The sequence below is a fragment of the Lynx rufus genome, unplaced genomic scaffold (genome assembly GCF_022079265.1).
Source record: "Lynx rufus isolate CCGP_SWC_20201006 ecotype Redwood Valley unplaced genomic scaffold, mLynRuf1.p SCAF_7, whole genome shotgun sequence".
Classification (NCBI taxonomy): Eukaryota; Metazoa; Chordata; class Mammalia; order Carnivora; family Felidae; genus Lynx; species Lynx rufus.
Window position 1 is genome coordinate 93,746,061 of NW_025814889.1, and position 21,089 is coordinate 93,767,149.

The following is a 21,089-nucleotide window of genomic DNA, read 5'->3' on the forward strand; positions in this document are numbered from 1 at the left end:
GTTTATAGCAGCACTCTCAACGATAGCCAAATTATGGAAAGACCCTAAATGTCCATCAACTGATGAATAAAGAAATTGTGGTTTATATACACAATGGAGTACTACGTGGCAGTGAGAAAGAATGAAATATGGCCCTTTGCAGCAACGTGGATGGAACTGGAGAGTGTGATGCTAAGTGAAATAAGCCATACAGAGAAAGACAGATACCATATGGTTTCACTCTTATGTGGATCCTGAGAAACTTAACAGGAACCCATGGGGGAGGGGAAGGAAAAAAAAAAAAAAAAAAAAGGACGTTAGAGTGGGAGAGAGCCAAAGCATAAGAGACTGTTAAAAACTGAGAACAAACTGAGGGTTGATGGGGGGTGGGAGGGAGGGGCGGGTGGGTGATGGGTATTGAGGAGGGCACCTTTTGGGATGAGCACTGGGTGTTGTATGGAAACCAATTTGACAATAAATTTCATATATTGAAAAAAAAAAGATCAAGATATTTCACGTACAAGTTCAGCTTATTTTACAAACCGGAAGATCTGGCAATAGCTCGATCCCACTGGCGCGTGGCCATAATGAGCTGGATCAGCCACTGTCCTTGTTAGATGCCGCAGAAGCATCACATTTCTCCAAGGTCTTCTCTACTCCCTCCTGCACCCTGGCCTTACAGTACACCTCTGGGGTACGCTGTACCTTTTCTAAATCTCTCCTTTTTATTCTAATACGCTGCCACCACAATTATTCATTTGCACGTGGCTCTTCCTGTTAAACTTGAGGGTAGGGTCTGTGTTCTGTCCATCTTTCTTGGCACAGTTTCTGGCTCAGAGTAGGTAAATGCTGAACAAGTATCTGAACATCGCTCAGTCAGTCACCCCCCACTGCTTTTGTGACATTAGCTGACAGAGACGCAACTGGAGGGACTGCACCACCTAACAAACTTTGACAACTGCTGGGGTCCACAAAAACCAGCTGGCACATGGGGAGGAAGTCAATAAGGAGAAAGCTAGAGGAGAAACTCACCTTTGAGTGGATACCAAGAGTAGCCATTTGTAATTCCATTAGGAAAGTTCATCTTAGTTTTACACTGATCTCCTTTCTTCATGGTGGGATTTCTTGAAGCATAGGTATGTGCAAGGTATTGAAACACATCGTCATCAGGGGTTATGCTACGGGAGTATAACGTCCCAGTTGCTGTGTGTGAAAAACAAACCGATGCCTTTCAGTTCGTGTTGGAGGACGCGGAAACACGCAGCGCCCCGTCAGCAAATGTGCCGTCCGGTCACACAGGAAGGCTCTACTTTACTAGAGGGAAGCCCATGCCCTGCCATGAACGCTCCGCTCCCTTCTGCTCTTTCTCCTAGTTTTTAGGGAATATACGCAAAGTGGCATCATACAAAATACACCACAGCCATATTCAAAGGCCTCCTCCATCAGCTCATAAGTACCCTCTTAGTCCCTCTTGCTAATTTCTGGAGGGCAGGAAACTTTCCTTACGTACCATGGGGGGTAAATAAAGCCACTGTACTATTTTAAGTCCCTGGTACATACCTTATCCCACAGAGTTTTAAAAGCAGTCGGCAATTATCGCTCATGATCAGCAAAGAAAGGCAAGTTCTTGTTTTACGTTCTTTCAGTCACGTTGCCTCTTGTAGGGTATTTTAACCCAATTTTATTATTTTTCTGATGAATCTCAAATAATCCTGTCGGGGACCAGCTCAGCCACACCGCCCATCTATGGTTTATCAACTGAGGGCAGGACGGCCCAGAGGGGAGACGCGGAGGCCCTTTTACCCTGGCAGAGAAGGCAAGCCGAGGAAGATCCGTCCCCTCCAGACGCAGAGCAGTAACTCCACTCTGGGCTCAGAAAGCCAGAGCTGGGGCCGTGTCTGCCTACCTGGAACACCATTGTCAAACGGGTAACTTGCCACCAGGGCGCCGCCGTGGAGGTTTGCAGAGAGGACGAACGTCTCTGTTTTCAGCCACTCCATGACAGCTGCAGTTTCAGGCTGCCTCGATACATTATTAAGTTCAAAAGCATCTGGGAAGTTTCTATTCAGGTCATAGTAGTTACTATTTTCCCTTTAAAAGAAAGAATATTTTAGGTTTTATTGATGGTATGTGAGGAAGTAGACTCATGCAACATGCAAACCTTTTGTCTGGGCACCAGCTGTTTTTCAAAATGCGACTACAGGGCTGGGGACGGTTGTCTTGGTGGCCCCCGATGAACCACACCTGGCGTTCACATAACCTCCGGTCCCCTCCCGTGTGACTTGCTCTCACCAGTGGGATGGTAGCTATTGTGATGTGAGCAGAGGTTTGATAAGTGTGTGTTTTAGGGTTTTGCTCTGGGAATGCTCCCTTTGGGAACCCTGAGACTCCGATACTAGCCATGTGAAGAGTCCGCGTGGAGAAATGAGAAACCCAGGTGACAGCCAGAATTGAGACTCCACTCATGTCCCAGTCCAGCTGTTTCAGCCACACCCAGCTGAAGCTCCAGACACGTGGTGCAGAGATTGGCCAGCCTTGCTCTATCTTGTCCAAATTCCTAACTTCTACAATTGAGGGTAAATAAAAAAGGTTTAAGTCGCTAAATTTGGGGAGGGTTTCGTTACATAGCAATTGATAACAGGAACATACTACTTTACACAAATATATTTCTGGAAAGTGGACCGGCCATGTTTAAATATGCTAGAAAACCCTAAAGTTGAGTGCAATCGAGTGGTGAGATTTTATTTTTGGTAAAAGCAAACAAATGTTTGCACAAATATAAATATATACTAGACACCTGAGAAATTCCAAACTTCCTGAGACAGAGTTCGAGAAAATAAACTATTTAGATGAGAACTACTACAAGACTCCCTCTTCTTTTTTGGTTAGTTCTTGTACTGGCTTAATAAACCAACCGGTAATTACTGAAGGAAGGCCTAGCTAGGCCCTGGGGATTTAACAGTGAGGAACACAGGCGACAGGATTCCTGCCCCCGGGTAGCTTATAGATTTGTGAGGAGACAGACATTCAAAGAGAAATAGACCTTAGGGGTACTTGGGTGGCTCAGTCCGTTGGGCGACGAACGTTGGCTCAGGTCATGATCTCATGGTATGTGGGCTCGAGCCCAGCATTCGGCTCTGTGCTAACAGCTCGGAGCCTGGAGCCTGCCTCGGATTCTGTCTCTCCCTCTCTCTGTCCCTCCCCGTTTGTATTCTCTCTCTCTCTCTCAAAAATAAACAAACTTTTAAAAAAATGAAAAAAAGAAATCAGACCTTTAAATTTGTGCTATGAAGGTAAAGTGGCAGGTGATATGAACCGAGGACCTAATACAGGATAGGTTAGGGAGGGAGTCTTTGAGGAAACATTGATTAGCAGTGTGAGGGGTAAGGAGTGGGAAATGAGGTGTGCCCACTGCCTGAGGCGAGAAAGAGCCAGCTCATTCCTGGGGACGGAGGGGACTCTGAGCAGCTGGAGCGGGGTGAGCAGTAGGGTGGCCACAGGAGTAAAGCAGCCTTCTTCAGGACGTCACTTTTCATTCTCAAAGCTGCGGCAGCCTGAAGAGTTTTCAACATGGCAATGACATGACACATGCTATGAGCTGGTTCACTAACAAGGCCTTGGGCTACTATCTGATGAGGGCCTTGTTGTTTTATTTTTTATTTTTAAAGTTTGTTTATTTACTGAGAGCGTGCGCACACGCAAGCGAACTAGGGAGGGGCAGAGAGAGGGAGAGAGGATCCCAACAGGTTCCACATTGCCAGCCTGGAGCCTGATGAGGGGCTCAAACCCATGAACCACGAGATCATGACCTAAGGTGAAATCTAGAGTTGGACACTTAACCAACTAGGCCACCCAGGTGCCCCGTGGTTGTTTTGTTTTAAATAGACTAGCCCATCCTTACCTTCCGTTACTGTAGAAACAGTCAGGCTTTACGACAGCTTCAAATCCATCTGGGTTCATTGAAGGCATCAAGTGTATCCGGGTACTGTTGATTAAATTTGTGATTTCAACATCTTTTCCATCATTGGTTACGAGATGTTCAATTAAATGGAGCAGCAGCTCCCGCCCAACAGTCTGTGTTATAGAGAAAATGGGACATTACTAGGTCAGAAAGAAAAACAGTCTCCAAAGTGCAAATTCCCCATCAAGGGCTTCTACTAGATAAGTTTGGTATTTGAAACCCAAACCAGTTGTGAGATCACTGTTTCTCAAACATACGGATACTCTGGCAAGTGGCAATCAGTCACTGGTGTGCCGAAAATTATTTGTTAGCCAAAATTTAAAAAAAAAAAGTTAATTTTTTTTTAAAAAAAGTACCCATCTATAAATAATTTGCTTTTTAAAAAATGAACTAGGTAGAATAAGTAATTCTTATTATGTTTCCAATTTGTTTGCCTTCCAGAATACCTTCTGGAGTGGTGGAGCAGAGGTGGCTCAGAGAGGGCAAGGGAGCGTGTGTCTCCGTGAGAATGCCCGCTGTGGCCGAAGGCCGCCATGCATGTCTTGGTGGATGATGGACTGAGAACCACTGCATTAGATGTATGCAGATTTTAATAGGGGAAAATCCAAGTTTGGAATCAGCACAATTTACATAGGTTTCGATTTTAATATTCCCCTATTGCACCTTTGTGCAATTTTTGCCATATCTGTGTACGTCTGATTGCCATGTTCTCACACTTCTGAAACTTCAGTCGTCTGCACATCATCCTCACAATGTTTTGCCCTATCTGCACATTATCTACACTACTGCTTAGTTTATATTTTCTTTAAACTGGCTCACTCTTCACTTACATGAAAAATGAAAACCTTTGTGTCATTATCATTTTGCTAGATATGTTTTTTTTAATATGAAATTTATTGTCAAATTGGTTTCCATACAACACCCAGTACTCATCCCAACAGGTGCCCTTCTCAATACCCATCACCCACTTTCCCCTCCCTCCCACTCCCCATCAACCCTCAGTTTGTTCTCAGTGCTTAAGAGTCTTTTATGGTTTGCCTCCTTCCTCTCTGTAACTTTTTCCCCCTTCCCCTCCCCCATGGTCTTCTGTTAAGTTTCTCAGGATCCACATAAGAGTGAAAACATATGGTAACTGTCTTTCTCTGTAGGACTTATTTCACTTAGCATCACAGTCTCCAGTTCCATCCACGTTGCTACAAAAGGCCATATTTCATTCTTTCTCATTGCCAAGTAGTATTCCATTGTGTATATAAACCACAATTTCTTTCTCCATTCATCAGTTGATGGACATTTAGGGTCTTTCCACAATTTGGCTATTGTTGAGAGTGCTGCTATAAACATTGGGGTACAAGTGGCCCTATGCATCAGCACTCCTGTATCCCTTGGGTAAATTCCTAGCAGTGCTATTGCAGGGTCATAGTGTAGATCGATTTTTAATTGTTTGAGGAACCTCCACACTGTTTTCCAGAGTGGCTGCACCAGTTTGCATTCCCACCAACAGTGCAAGAGGGTTCCTGTTTCTCCACAGCCTCTCCAGCATCTAGTCTCCTGATTTGTCCATTTTAGCCACTCTGACTGGTGTGAGGTGGTATCTCAGTGTGGTTTTGATTTGTATTTCCCTGAGGAGGAGTGACATTGAGCATCTTTTCATGTGCCTGTTGGCCATCTGGATGTCTTCTTTAGAGAAGTATCTATTCATGTTTTCTGCCCATTTCTTCACTGGATTATTTGTTTTTCGGGTATGGAGTTAGGTGAGTTCTTTACAGATTTTGCTAGATATGTTTCTAATGTACATTTTTTAAAAAGTAGGACTGGGGCATCCAGGTGGCTTAGTCGGTCGAGCGGCCGACTCTTGATTTCAGCTCATGTCGTGATCCTAGGGTCATGGGATAGAGCCCTGCATTGGGTTCTGAGTGTGAAGGCTGTTTAAGATTCTCCCTCTCTCTCCCTCGGCCCTTAACTGGCATGTGTGCACAAGCGCACTCTCATAAATAAATAAATAAGTAAATGCAGGACAGTGAAAATAAAAATGGTCCTATCCACCTAAAATTATGTATCACCAGTGATCGGGAAACCAAAGACCTATGAGAGATCTTGCTTTATAATCCCCAGTGGTGAAAATTCACCATATTTAAAAAAAAAAAAGTAATTTACACTTCAACCTTATTATAGAAAGATTTGATGAGGCTACATCAATTTGTCTCTCTATTCCTGGGTTCAAAGAATCTACTTCTGAGTAAGGAATGTTTGCCTCTTACCTAAGATCAGATTGCTGTTGAGGGGTTAGTCAATGGGGAAGCGGGGCAGCAGGTGATTAAATAAGCACAGTGCTGTAGAGGCATTAATGCAGGCAGCGAGCGGGAAGAGTTTCCGATTACAACTCCACTGTTATCGATTCACCGTTGTGACAAAGGATGAGCAATCCTCGAATGGTAATTTCTCAACTTTGTTCCCCTCACTGGCAAGCAAAGAAATCATATTTTTATCCTAACGAACACAGAATTGAAATGGGGACTAAGAAAATTTGGGATATGTGAATTACATATTCATAGATAGCCATGAATTTCAGAGTGGAAATATATTCAATTCTGACTTCATTTTTTCCTACTTATTTCTATCTTCTTCTGCTACCCTGAATTTTGTTTTTACAGTCAAAATTCTCAACTTAAAAAAGTCCTTACGAACTAATAACCAAAACAGTCAAGTGAGCCATACACTAGATTTCCAACTCTCTGTTTTGGAAGCTTGAGCACTTCTGGAAGCAACCTCTATGAGCTACTTCCCCAGCTACCCAAAGCCAGCGGAGGAGGGGCTGGTGACTCTTATTTGTGAAAAGTTGCTTTACATGTGGAAAGTGTGGTGATTTAAGGAACATTCAGCCAATGGGTTGGGGAAGAGGAGAAGGTTAAGGAGACGGAGGAAGAAGTGACCAGGAATCACTTGCAGCTCCTGAAATTTCTAAACATTGGTTGGGGCTGTTGGATGGTTCAGTTAGAGGGATGAATCAGGAAGAACCCAAGGCCCATCTGAATCCCAAGTACAGGGGGAGCCATATCAGAATCCTCGTGTGGTTCAAGCTGTGACTTTCCCTCAACTATCTCAACTGTACATTCTCAAGCGTGACAAAACTCAAGACATGAGCTGGCAAAGACATCCATCCAACCTAAAGCAAATGAAAACAAAGAGTAAAGAAGCTATGATTAAGTTATAGAACTAGACTGAGCAACTGTGGGAGAACAGGTACAGAACAGACTGTAAAAGTTAAGGTTTATAATTAACAGAGGGTGGGGGCTGGGGAAGAGGAGACGAGAGAGGAAGTTTTTATGGTAGTGGGTCATAAGATACTATCAAAAGCTAAAAATTATATAATTTCAAGTTTTAATTTAAATGCTAGTTATTTAACAAATATGGTAAAATTGGCTTCTGGAGTAGAATTCAGTGATTTATCACTTACAGACAACACCCAGTGCTTATCACAACATGTGCCCTCCTTAATGCCCATCACCCAGCTAGCATATCCCCTGCCCACCTCCCCTCTGGTAACCATCAGTTTGTTCTCTATAATTTCTTATTTTGAGAAAATATTTATCAAGTTCACCAATTATTTTAGTTTCACTTCAGTTTTATTCTGTTCAAGTAAAATGAAATCTCCTACTTCTTAAAGGGTAACATAGAAAATGACACATTTTATTTTATATCCTTTAAACCTTTTCATTCTCTTACTACAGAAATCCATAGATCTCTAGAATAATGTCTGACACATATTAATGATTACTTCTGCATGATTTTTATTCCTTTAATTTTTCCAGTGTCACTTTTTAAAGAAAACCTATATTATTTTTTTACAAAAACAATAAAATCATGATTCTTTCAAGTAAATAAATGTAAAGCCAAAGTATCTTCTGTTTGTCTCCACATTCCAAAACAAATTGCAAGTCCTTAACTGCAGAGGATAAATAAAAATCTTGGAGATACAGTAAAGGACCAAGTAAGAGTTAGTTAATTTAAAAATTGCTGAGGACGGCACCTGGGTGGCTCAGTCAGTTGAGCGTCCAACTTTGGCTCAGGTCATGATCTCACGGTTAGTGGGTTCGAGCCCCGCGTCGGGCTCTGTGCTGACACCTCAGAGCCTGGACTGTGCTTTGAATTCTGTGTCTCCCTTTCTCTCTGCCCCTCCCCTGCTCATGTTCTGTCTCTCAAAAATAAACAAACATTAAAAAAAAAAAGACATGTTTAAAAAATAAATAAGAATTTTAAAATGTTGAGGTAAAACAGACAAAATTTCAGGGAGTTAAAGTTCTCTTTTTCTGTTGGGCTATATTTTGTTGCCTTTGTAACAGCAGATATATGGCAAATATTATTCAAATTAATTCTTCCCAATTTTAATGTAAATGTTTCAAGCACTCATTCGTGTTTTATACATAAACCTCCCTTCTTTAAATTTTTTTTTTTAATATTTATTTTTGAGACAGAGAGAGACAGCATGAACGGGTGAGGGTCAGAGAGAGAGGGAGACACAGAATCTGAAACAGGCTCCAGGCTCTGAGCAGTCAGCACAGCTCGAACTCACTGACTGCGAGATCATGACCTGAGCCGAAGTCGGACGCTTAACCAACTGAGCCACCCAGGCGCCCCAAACCTCCCTTCTTTAAAATTAAGTCTTTGAATATGAAACCTTAGGAGTCCAAATTTTAAAAAAGAACATGGTCAAAACAATCTCTATTAACTTAATCAGCTTTTCAGTTAGTACACTCACTTCCTTTCTGTGGGTGTAGACTTTGTATGAGAATCCCTCATTAAGAGACTGAAAGACTGGATGAACGCACCAGCTTCTGGAAACTCACTGATCTGCCAGTTAAAAGGGTAATAACCCAGAAAGCAGAAAACAAATTCTCCATCAGTTTCAGCTTACAGTCAAGGTGGAATTTGCTAGATAGATAAAAATGAGTGTTCTAGCTCTTTAAAGAATGTTTCTTAACAGTAGAGAAAATTTTTGGAAGAGTCTGCAATATAAGTAAGTAACATGTTAGAGAGAGAGAGAGAGAGAGAGAGAGAGAGAGAGAGAGAGAGAGAGAGAGAGAAAACCAGCTATCCCAATCCTAATGGTGGAATCTGCTTTTAAAATGCTACACTGTAATGCAGCTTCTTGGTGAAAAAATAAGCCTGTCGGCCCTGGGACTCCCCATATGGTGTGTTACCGATTTAATTCATTTGTCTGATTACCTCATTAGGTCCTTCTTCACATATCAGCATAAGTACTACATTATCTAGCACACTTTCCTTGGCCTTCCAAAGTCTAGGTCCCATGATCTGCCCATGTGGTTCCAGAACTCTGCACGTTTGTGCTATCCTAACACTGCCCACAAACATTTATAGTGGCCCGACTGACCACCCTCCCCCCCACTCCATCACCTAAGACTTGAAGGCAGGGAACCTAACAGGCTTTCTTTGTAGCTCTGGTATCTTGCCCAGCTCTGGGTATATCATGTACTGAATAAATGATTGATTACTGTTGAAAAATTCATTACAAGGTCAAGACTATGCTAAGGAGGAAATTTCTAAAAACATGGTGACTTAAGCTGCCTAATGAGGGCAGATGTACAAATGATCAAGTTATTTCCTTTGAACAATTTTTTTAAAGTTTATTTATTTTGAGAGAGAGAGAGCAGGGGAGGAGCAAAGGGGGAGGGAGGGAAGAGAGAGGGAGGGAGGGGGAGGAAGAGGGAAGGGGGGAGAGGGAGAGAGAGAGGGAGAGAGAGGGAGAGAGAGAGAGAGAGGGAGAGGGAGAGGGAGAGAGAGAGGGAGGGAGAGGGAGAGAGAGAGAGAGAGAGAGAGGGGGGGGAGGGAGAGGGAGGGAGGGAGAGGGAGGGAGAGGGAGGGAGAGAGAAAATCTCAAGCAGCCTCCACACTGTCAGCATGAAGCCCAATGCAAGGCTCAAACCCTGAGATCATGACCTGAGCCGAGATCAAGAGTTGGTTGCTTAACCGACTCAGCTACCCAGGTGCCCCTGAACAATTGTCAATACTGAATGACTTTTACAGAGGGGAGGGCTAACAATTCTGATCATGCCAGGGACTCTGGATAACTGGTCACCCTAGTCCAGCCTCACCAAAAGTAGAGATGAAGAGAAAAAAGACAATTACAGGACAAATTTAATACATGCTTAAAAGGAATTAGACACTTCACCTGCAATAAAGATTAATTTTGTCTAACCCCAAAAAGAAAAAATTAATGATCCAAAACCACGCTGCATTAACTGAGAACATCTTGCTAGCATTTGGGATAATGGTGGAAAAAAGAGCTTGGCCAATGGCATCTGGAAGGACAAGCTTTAATTTTTTTGTTTGTTTTAGTACATTTGGAACCTGTACCGCACGTTGGCTACACATTCCAGATTTTCCAGCACATGCAAAATTCAGATATTATGTCTTAGTGTTCATATAAACCATTAAAATACCTTCTAAATACAAACATCTAGGGATACAAACTACATCCCATAAACTGTCTTTTTTATTTTTTTATTAAGTTTTTTTTTTTTTTTTTTTTTTTACATTTACTTATTTTTGAGAGAGAGCGCAGGTGTGCACGAGCGAGAGAGCGTGAGCAAGCACAGGCAGGGTGGGGAGCCACAGAATCCGAAGCAGGCTCCAGGCTCTGAGTGGGCAGCACAGAGCCCCACCTGGGGCTAAACTCACAAACTGAGATCATGACCTGAGCTGACGTTGGACGCTTGACTGACTGAGAGCCACCCAGGGGCCTCTCATAAACTGTCTCCTATGCCTAGAAGGTGTGTGAAAATCATTTATCCATTATCCTTTATTTTTAGGTTGAAAAATATGGTCATTGTTATCCAGGGAGTGTTTTTGCTTTCAATTTATATATCTAGAATACAATAAGCTATAAGTTAATGCCACACAAACACGAAATTCTAAGTGTGATGTGGCTATTTCAAAAGTCTATACCCTAATAACTCGTCACAGTAAACAATAATTCACTGATGTTTAAGAAGTAGGAGCTTAGAGGGGGTAAAAAAAAAAAAAAAAGAATCCAAATTGGCGATTCAGTTAAGCATAACAAGAACATAATGAATACCTACCCCCCATACTACTTAAGACCATGGGCCCTGAGGTCAAGGAACCTTGTGAACCCAGCCCATGACCTGTACTTTGCCTATTTACTGGATTAGCTTAAAACCACTGGCACTCAACTTTCTCAGTACACAGTCATGTCAAACTTCAATACTTCCATTAGAGAAGAATCAGAGATGTCTTAACAATGTAGAGATTACCCAAGATTTTTTTTTCTATGAAGTTTAAAAACCATGACTACAAAGCCAGTTAACAGCAGAGAGAGGGGAAGGGCAAGGGGGACGGAGACCCCATTCTCAAATGTCAATATTTGTGGAGGAAGGGAACGGTAGGGAGCCCACTCAGTGTGTTCCAGCATCATCCCTTCCAGTGGGAAACACTACACCTCAGATGTGTCTGCATGGCCGATTCGGAGCCTGCATAAATCAAAACTAGAATTGGGGCTTCTATAATGCAACAGGTCAGCGTGCGTGCAAATGGAGGGCCCGGATGAACTAGAAGACACCTGCTAGTCTTATTAAAATGAGAGAGGTAGAAACCAGAAACACTTCTCCCATGTTGTGCTGAAAAGAGCACGAACATCAGGTGACAAAGGTTCGTCACAGGCAAGTGTGACAAAGGCTGATCAAAGGGCTCTCTGTTAGCTACCCCGTGTGATTCCACGGCAATCAAGGAGGGGAAAGCAGGGAGTAGAAAAAAGAAAGGGACAGAGAGGACCTGGATTTATTCCAGGGTTACTCTAAGAGCTCACCACCTTCTACATGATGAACGAGGCCCAATCTTCTCATTGAACGGCACTGCAACAACCAGGTAACCATCCAAACACAATTAATTTGTGACAGATCACAGATCTATACATAAAAATGAAAACAATAAAAATGGAACACATAGAAGGCAGCAGAGAGAGCGAAGGAGGCAGATCCATAGCTGGGTAAGGCTCAGTGCTCAGGCTCGGATTTGGACAGCCTATGACCGGCACAAACCTGGTTCCCTCCTGGGTAACCGGGACTAAGCAATATGCCTGCTGCAGAAACGCTCAAAGCACTTAGTGTGGCCCATGCTCGTTAATGTTAGCTATTATTGTTATTTGCTCATAAGGCACTGTGCAGAAGGAAACTTGCCAGTCTAATCAACATGGCACAGTGAGCCAGTGTCATCGGAAGGATGTGAGCCAACAACAGCAGGGTGACTGAAGACAAGAAAACTATTATACAAGTATAGGTTTAACATCACTTCTTTTATAATAATATTTGACTGCAAAGGGGCCATCTTAAGTTATTTTGCTACCAAAGTCTGCTTTTTTGCAAACCCTCAGCACCAAATTAGCCCATTTTCACAATTCCTAAAACGTATATTAGCCAAAAAGTTTCACCTAAATACAGCAAACCTTTAAATTTAGCTTCCAGTTGAAAGGAAACAGAGGGACTAGAGGCACAAGTTGGATGATAACAAGAAAGGAAGCAAACAATCCAGAATGTGGAATATTCTGCAGGACAGATAATTGGTGGGGTCTCTTTATTAAGTCTAGAAATGAAAAGATCCTTTAAATGCTAGAATAAAAGAGATTCAAGGGATATACCGACCAAAGGTGACGCTTGAGCCTGGACAGGATCCTGCTTAGGACAATCTGGGGGACATTTTGAGAAACTAGAAAGTGGGGTATATGCTAAAGACAGGACAAACTCTTATTGACCTGAAAGGGTAGCTAGTATTAACGTAAAAATGTTACAAATAGCAAATTAGCATAGCTCATTTAATAAAAATGCACACGTGCACACATAAACATCTAGAAGGATATAATAGTAAGGAATTAACGGTACTAATTTTTGGATGATCAAATAGAGTGTTTTGTTTACCTATATTCTAAGATGTACATAATTGATTTTATAATAACAACGGATCATTTTTAATTTTTAAAAGACCGGACTTTTTTTTTTAATGTTTATTTTTGAGAGAGAGACAAAGCACGAGCAGGGGAGGAGCAGAGAGAGAGGGAGACACAGAACCCGAGGCAGGCTCCAGGCTCTGAGCTGTCAGCACAGAGCCTAACGCAGGGCTTAAACCCACGAACCATGAGATCATGACCTGAGCCGAAGTTGGTCACTCAACCGACTGAGCCACCCAGGCACCCCTAAAAAGACCGGATTTTAAGACAAGGCATAAGGAAGTAAAGTAAAAATTCATGGGGGGAAAACAGCAGGTACGCTCGGCAGGACTGGGTCTCCCGGATGCTGCTGATGCTGACTACCATCAAGCCATCGTGTAAGTGTAGGAAAACACCCACACCTCTGTGGGGTTGGGTCCAGGAAAGAAAAGAAACATTTTATTTATTTTTTAAATATTTATTTTTTTTGAGAGAGTGTGTGCTCAAGCGGCGGAGGGACAGAGACAGAAAGAGAGAGAGGGAGGAAGAGAGAATTCCAAGCAGACTCTCCCACTGCCAGCGCAAAGCCTGACTGGGGACTCCATCCCATGAATCTCGAGATCATGACCTGAGCCGAAATCAAGAGTCAGATGCGTAACTGACTGACCTGGGCACCCAGGCGACCCAGGAAGAAACATTTTAAAAATAGTGTGGTCAATTGTGCCCACCATGCCACTGAGTGCATGTATATCCCCTGTCGGTTTCTCCACATGAGGCCCACAGACTCTTATAGAAGATCCATACACCCTGAGGTCAGCACTCAAAATTTGTGGCAGAATAGCGAGGAATCCATCTAATGATGAGAACCATTGCCTTCAAATGTTACCCATGTAGCTTTTTATTTTTTATTTTTGTTATTTAAAAAAACATTTAAAAAATGTTTTATTCATTCTTGAGAGAGACAGAGCATGAGTGGGGGAGGGGCAGAGAGACAGAGAGACATAGAATCCGAAGCAGGCTCCAGGCTCTGAGCTGTCAGCACAGAGCCCGACACGGGGCTCGAACTCACCAACCACAAGATCATGACCTGAGCCAAAGTAGGACGCTTAACTGACTGAGCCACCCAGGCACCCCAGCCATGTTGCTTTTTAACAGTGGGTCCTGGAAAATGCTCTTTCAATTCCAAAAGATCTGAGAAAGGAAGAAGGCTGAGTAAAGTGGTTGGACCCTCTACTCACACAGACTCCTCAGCTCCTGTGTGAAGCCATCCCTGTCCTCAGCTCCTGATGCACCAGGAGGGGACAAGGCACAAGATCTCACCTTCAGGACAAGTTCCTCAGTGGCCCACACTGCCCTGACACTGCTACCAGCTGGGACATGTGGGGGATAACAGGGCCTCAGGTCCCTGCCCCCAAACACACTGGGCCCTTTCCCCTTCTTGGTCTCAGTCCTCAGCATTCTTCAAAGAATCAGAGTGAGTGAGTCAGAGAGCACCGATTTGATGGGATATATTAGCAAATGCCAGAAATTTGGGAAAGTGCACGTTAGGAATAAGCAAATTCGGAGGCAAGTGAGGGAAAGGACTCTGGCTTCTCTTTGAAAGCTTCACCTCAGAGGACTATTTCTGAGCAGCACACTGCAACCTCTGAAGTCCCAAGAATTCAATAAAGAAACTACTGAACCTCATGAATGCTGTATGTCTCTTACTAAAAACAGATTCCATGGGATCTTGATCAGTAGACCAGATGACAAGAGGGAAGTCTGGGCTGGGGTCTGCAGTGAACAGTTGTTTTATTACAGTATCGGTCAGATTCCCGGCCACATCGAGTCTTTGACAGGCACAGCCCGATCACTCAGAAGAGTCATGAGGGGACTGACCTTCCATCTACTCACAAATCAGGTCCAAAGGCCAACCCCTTCCTTAGAGGCAAGTATTTGTTTGCATCTGGGCTCCAGCTGCAAAGTACCTTTTCCCAGCAGGACAGGTCGGGCAGCATGCCCGGAAAAGGGCAGGCTCTGTGTGTCAGGAGAGGTGGGTCCTGCTCCCAAGGAGCTTGGGGTCGGGGTGGGGCGGGGGGGGGGGGTGTTAAGCCAGGACAAGGAGCCCAGCATCTGATTAGAGCCTGCCACCCACACTACTGCAAATTCCCAAGCGTTTTAACAAGTCACTAGGTTGTACTTATTGCACTATGCATTTACTTTGACGTTCCTTAAAGTTAAATTATGTTTTATAGGGTGTTACCCATATTCCTATGTAAATTTTCTTGACTGATGACTGGGAACTATCTTTCCCCTCCACTTGACTGGCCGAGCGTATGGGAGCCTGGTGAACAGAAAATACTGCAGTTGCCATGTTCTTAAAATAGTCTGAGGAAGGGAGGGAAGAAATGGAGATGAGCACCCTCAAATGCCTGGCAGGAATGACTGGCAAGTAGGGGTAATTGCAAAACAAAATAAATGACATGACATCAAACAAAACCAAAAGTAGAGTTTATCCCTGATAAGTTGGAGAAGAAGCAATGCAGCATTTGTTGAATGAGAGAACCCTACGCTTGATGGTCTAAACTTCAGGATTGAAAACACTGAGTAGAAGATTAAGAGAAGGTGACAAAAGCTTCCAGAAAAATAGATATTAGGAATTTAGATAGCTATTTGGGGTCTTCTGACTGTTTTGAATTCAAATAGAATACAGCTCCTTAGCTCATCACCTTGCTGCCCGTCAGGAGGCGGGAGAAGTCACCCCACGAAGGAGAAGGGACCCAGCTGGCAGTGCAGAGCTTGGACTCTATTATTCTTCCAGTCCCAGCACAGAGCTGACTCCAGGTACCCTCCCAGGGCACTGGTGGTGGTGGCTGTCGGACCCTGGTTCCTTATGTTCTCTCAGAAGGCCTTGTGGGAAGACCTTTCCAGACTCGTTGGTGTAATTTATGTTGCTTCCTTAGCATTTACATGGAACTCGAGAGACCCGAGGAGAAGCTCCTCCGGCAACTTTCCAGATATTTGAGCCACATACGTACCTCATCTCCATGCATGTTGGCCACGTATTTGAACTCTGGAATCCCAATTCTATGCTCCTTTGGGAAGCGCCCCACAACAAGAACCCACAGGTTTCTGCCTTTACAGGGAAGAGAAAGGTAGAAAAATAAGTTGTGTTTGAAAATGACAAATGAACTCTGGGAGAATGAGAAGACAGCAAACTGCGGCTTCTCCCACCTGACTCACGTCTCGTGATGCCCAGAGCACATAGGACTGACACCTCCGTGCTTAAAATGCTTAGTTCCCTACCAGCCCAGATCCCTTCAATTTAGCACAGATATTTAACTTCTTGTTTTAGAACGCGATTTTTTAAAAATCGAAAACTGATTAGGTTACATAGGTCGTATTTTTCCAAAACGTTCATACGCTCTGCTCTGAGTCCCTAGTGCTTTTTAGAAAGGATCTTGCTAATTTTCATAATTATACAAACTTAAATTACAGTCAATGGTTGACTGGGAGGGTGCCTTAATTCTCAGTACAAGTGAAAAAAGCAACAAGCAATAAAACGTGGAACTCAGAAAGGAGATTGTACGTATGTATGTATGTATGTATTTATTTACTTATTTTGGGGATATTGTTTTTAAAGTAAGAAATCTTGAATCTTGTATTCAAACCCTGATGTAACACAGCTCCTTGGCAAGGAGTGCCCTTTATGTGCTTGAGTCTTGCCAAGTAAACTGGGAACAACAATGTATCCTAATGATGCCTCAAGGAAAACTTCTAAGTCCTAACCCTGCCTGAGGAGCTGGATTCCGGCAAGGAAGGGCAGAGATTAAAGATCAATGAGGATCTGCTCTGTGCAGACATCACAGCTGGTACCCCGGTACGCACTATCTCAGTAATCCCTTATCGTGACCCACTGAGACGGATCGTGAACCAAACTTTACAAGTGAGAAAACTGATCTTCCAAACATTAAAGTAAGCTGCTTCTGATCACACAGCCAGTGAGAAGCTGTGATTTGAGCCCCAGAGCCAAGACCTGACCTATTGGACTTCAATTCCAGTGAGCCTTCTAATAACGAAAACTGGCCGTCTCCCTGGAGGCTTGGTTTCCTAATCAGTAAAATGAAGAGGTCTCTTTCAGTCATCATGATAACTGATGATGAGATGATGAAGAGATGACTAAAATCATCTCTTTTAGTCATCAGGCTCTTTTAAATACAAAGACTTTAAAATTAGAAATTGAGGAGTATATTCGAAAGCTATCACATAGACACAAAGTTCAAATGCCCGTGATATCTGAGCCTTCTGTAGAATTCACGAGCCCAGAGAAGGAATTTAACAGCAGCTCCTGGGCTAATGTGAAGGTTTCTGTGGAATTTCAGATCTAGTCCCTTAAATCAGGGGTCCCACAGGCTGAGGAACACTCCGTTGGCATGAGGAATCCAGGGAGAAACAGATACTCAGCCTGTCTTTTCCAGCATTCGTAATTTATTATAACAATTTTGTAAGGAAATTTTTCATGCCAGAATGATGCTTTAAATTCAGTAACTGCAGGATTTCTCAAAAAACACCCACAAAATGCCATGTATCTGACTGATGCCACCTGTTTAGTGCAGAATCCTCATTCATTCATACATTCATTCATTTAGTAGTACTGTATCCAGCCATTTAGGCAGGTGAACAGACGGTACAGGTAAGTTATACTCTCGACACCCAGTGAATTTCTGATCTAAATGGAGACTAGTGATGCGCAAACACATCATTACACTAGACTGTAATGCATATGGCCACAGAAGTGTATGTAGGTACCGTTGTGCCTGTAGAATAAAAGGAATGGTTAATTTTCCCCAAGGAGGGGATCATGAAAAACTTTACAGATCTAGGGGTTTATAGATGACTTCTGAACAGGGTTTTGAAGAATGATTCCAAGTTTGCCATGTGGCAAGTATAAGCCATCCAGTGATTTCTCATCAGAACCATTTCATTAACCTCAGAAGCTTCTATTCCCCGGTATGAATTCTTAAGGCATCTGGAGTTTCACTTCTACAAAGTTAATATTTTCATGTGAGTAAGGAAAAACGTTCTGAGTGAGCTAGTAACCCTGGTTCTTGAGGGTTCCTTCTGGAGAATTCTTTTCCCTGGCTATTAATGCCTTTAAAGCTAGAATAATCAGATTTGTACAGAATATGACCTAGTCCCCTCCTAGGCAAGGGGGAAAATTCAATAATCTCAACCTAATATTTACCAATTGTGATAACACTATCACAACCAATTTGCAACAGCTGGCTTGTTACGTAAGGCTAGGGAAAGACAACAAAACCAGACTTGACATGGATAGCCAATACTAATTGGCTTAAGGAAGGACGGAAATCAAACCAATAAAAACCTAAGTGAACAAATACTTTGTGGGTAACTCAATCTCCATTTTAGCATGAATGGCTCCTAAGTGAACTGCAAGATGAGAAATTTACCTCGAATAACCTCAGTGGCGCCACATTTGAGAATGAAAACCAACCAATGATCCTGGAAGATATTCATGCAATGCTTTTGGAATGACAAGCTTCTTGAAGGGTTTTAACCCCCTCTCCACAAGCACTGGCCACCTCTGGCTTAGACCAGAGTAAATGGACAGAGAACAAACTTTACTTTTCACAGTATGACTGCCAAGACAAGGGTAATTTAAACAAGATTTTTTTTTCTTATCAAGGTTGGAAAGGCTACCCTATTCCCCCAAATTCTTTCTAATGCCAGATGTGAAGAGTTCTGAAATGCTTGGTGCCTTTCTCCTCACTACAGAGTAAGCAAAACTTGGATTTCAAATATTTCATGATCTATATTATATTCAGGAACTGGGAGCTTGACACAAATCCCGGGGGTGTGACATAGGTGTCTCACTGGGTTTGCTTGGAAGATCAGGAAAAGTTTTACAATTTAGAAGGATTCACAAAGATCCAAAGACAAGAAAACAGATAATAAATGCCAAGAAGTACTTCAGGTGTTCAGGGGAAAGCGGATGGAGAAGTTTGGAAAGCTAAGTATTGCTTCAACAGGTAGAGATGGGAGGAGTGTCATACCCACATCAGAATCACGTGGATCCTTGTAAAAATGCCAACCCCTGAGCCCCATCTGCTAAATCAAACTCTAGGGGGTAAAGCCCCAAATCTGCATTTAACAGGCTCCCTTGGTGATTCTGAGGCCCATTAAAATGTGAAAGCTTGTTGAGACTGAGATAGTGAATGTCCAGATAGATCTGGAAGCCACCTGATCTTTAGGTAAAACCATTTCATTTTACATATAATCATGAACATGCTTCTATGTTAACAAATATACTCCTTTTTAAATGGCTGCTTAATATCTTACCATATGAATACATTACCATTTATTCAACCAATACTCTTTTGTTAGATGTTCAAAATTAAGTTTTTTAAAAAAAATTTAATGTTTATTTATTTTTGAAAGAGAGAGAGAGAGAGAGACAGAGCACAAGCAGGGGAGGGGCAGAGAGTGAGGGAGACACAGAATCCAAAGCAGGCTCCAGGCTCTGAGCTGTCAGCACAGAGCCTGATGTGGGGCTTGAACCCACAAACTGCGAGATCATGACCTGAGCCGAAGTCGGACGCTTAACTGACTGAGCCACTTCAGTAAGTATTTTTATGTAAATCCACTAAAATGACATACAGAATTTATAACAAAACTATTTTATCATGTGAAAGAAATAAGAATACAAAATTATATAAACTACAACCATGTAAAACAGATTTTCATTTAAAAAGTACCATGGAGGGGCACCTGGATGGCTCAGTCGGTGGAGTGTCTGACTCTAGATTTCAGCTCAGGTCAGGATCCCAGAGTTGTGGGATTGAGCCCCAGGTCAGGCTCCAAGCTATGCATGGAGCCTACTTGGGATTCCCTTTCTCACTCCCTCTGCCCCTCCCCCCACCTTGCTCAGGTGGTACACTCTCCAAAAAAAAAAAAAAAAAAGGTACCATGGAAGGAAATAGTTCCATAGCATACAAAGCCTTAAAGGGGTGCCTGGGTGGTGCAGTCGGTTAAGCGTCCGACTTCAGCCAGGTCACGATCTCGCGGTCTGTGAGTTCGAGGCTCTGGGCGGATGGCTCGGAGCCTGGAGCCTGTTTCCGATTCTGTGTCTCCCTCGCTCTCTGCCCCTCCCCCATTCATGCTCTGTCTCTCTCTGTCCCAAAAGTAAATAAATGTTGGAAAAAAAAAAAAGCCTTAAATTAATATATGAGTCTACAAGAGTTGACAATGGCACACCATGAGTGATAAGGGTTTGAGTGATAGGGTGATGAAATCAAATAATTTTTTTCTCCTATGCATCAGACCCCCTAAGCACTTTATTACCTGAACTTCACAACACTTTCATGTGGTGGGTGGTACCTACAACTTACCGTTAAGGAAACTGATTCAAGTGGCAGGGTTCTAACCCAGGCCTGATTCCAAAATCTGTATTCCTCTGAGGACTCCAGGCTGCCTTAATCTCCCTGAAAGTTCTAGATAGGCCAGAGCCAACCTCCCCCATGGGAAACGTTCCCAGGCAATTCTTTCAATGTTGTGTTGCTATGGTTTACACCTGGGGCAAGACCCAGGCTGCCACCTGGGATGACCAACTGAGCCAAGACAAGACACCCGATTTGAAGGCTATCCTGTCTGACTCTGCTCAGAGCTTCTCAGTGGAACGTGCCCAGAGAGAAGCAGACTCTGCCTGGGTGGCCTGGCCACTGGAGCAGAGTGGCTGTAATGATGAGCCACATTCCGGTTTTTCATGAGGCTTGTTTGTATGTACTGTATGATCCACGTAGCTCTGGTATCCAGAGGGATGAATCAGCTGCTGGTTTCCCAGACTCTGCATTGCTCTGTGTATCCCTACAATTACCCTCTGAACCCAAGTCAGAGCTTGAGGGAGCATGCCTGATAGAGTGTCCGCATATAGAAGTGGGAATAACAGCTCAGTGGGCAAGGCTGTTGTAAGGCTGATGAATTCCTTCCTCCTTCCCTAAGTATGAGTCAAAGATCTGACACCAAACCTTCCATTTCACTTGTGCACCTTCCCACTACCTGCACACACACACAGCTTGACACACAGCTACGAAGCCCTGCATTCGATAATGGACAAGGTGAAAACAGTACGTTACTTAAATCAAGTTGAACATTTGGCCTCCAAAGTTCACATGTCCTCTGACTTCGAAGTAGAGGAAA

General features: G+C 43.2%; 1 protein-coding gene across 1 annotated transcript in view; it reads right to left on the minus strand.

Moving 5' to 3' along the window:
* The window catches only part of CPM (carboxypeptidase M), an 80,197-nt gene that overhangs the window by 16,565 nt on the left and 42,543 nt on the right, over positions 1 to 21,089 (minus strand). The window contains exons 3-6 of the mRNA XM_047065337.1: positions 15,911 to 16,008; positions 3,881 to 4,053; positions 1,886 to 2,070; positions 1,012 to 1,182 (exon numbers count right to left, since the gene is read on the minus strand). Of these exons, the coding sequence (XP_046921293.1) occupies positions 1,012 to 1,182; positions 1,886 to 2,070; positions 3,881 to 4,053; positions 15,911 to 16,008 (627 nt within the window). The remainder of the gene's footprint in view (positions 1 to 1,011; positions 1,183 to 1,885; positions 2,071 to 3,880; positions 4,054 to 15,910; positions 16,009 to 21,089) is intronic.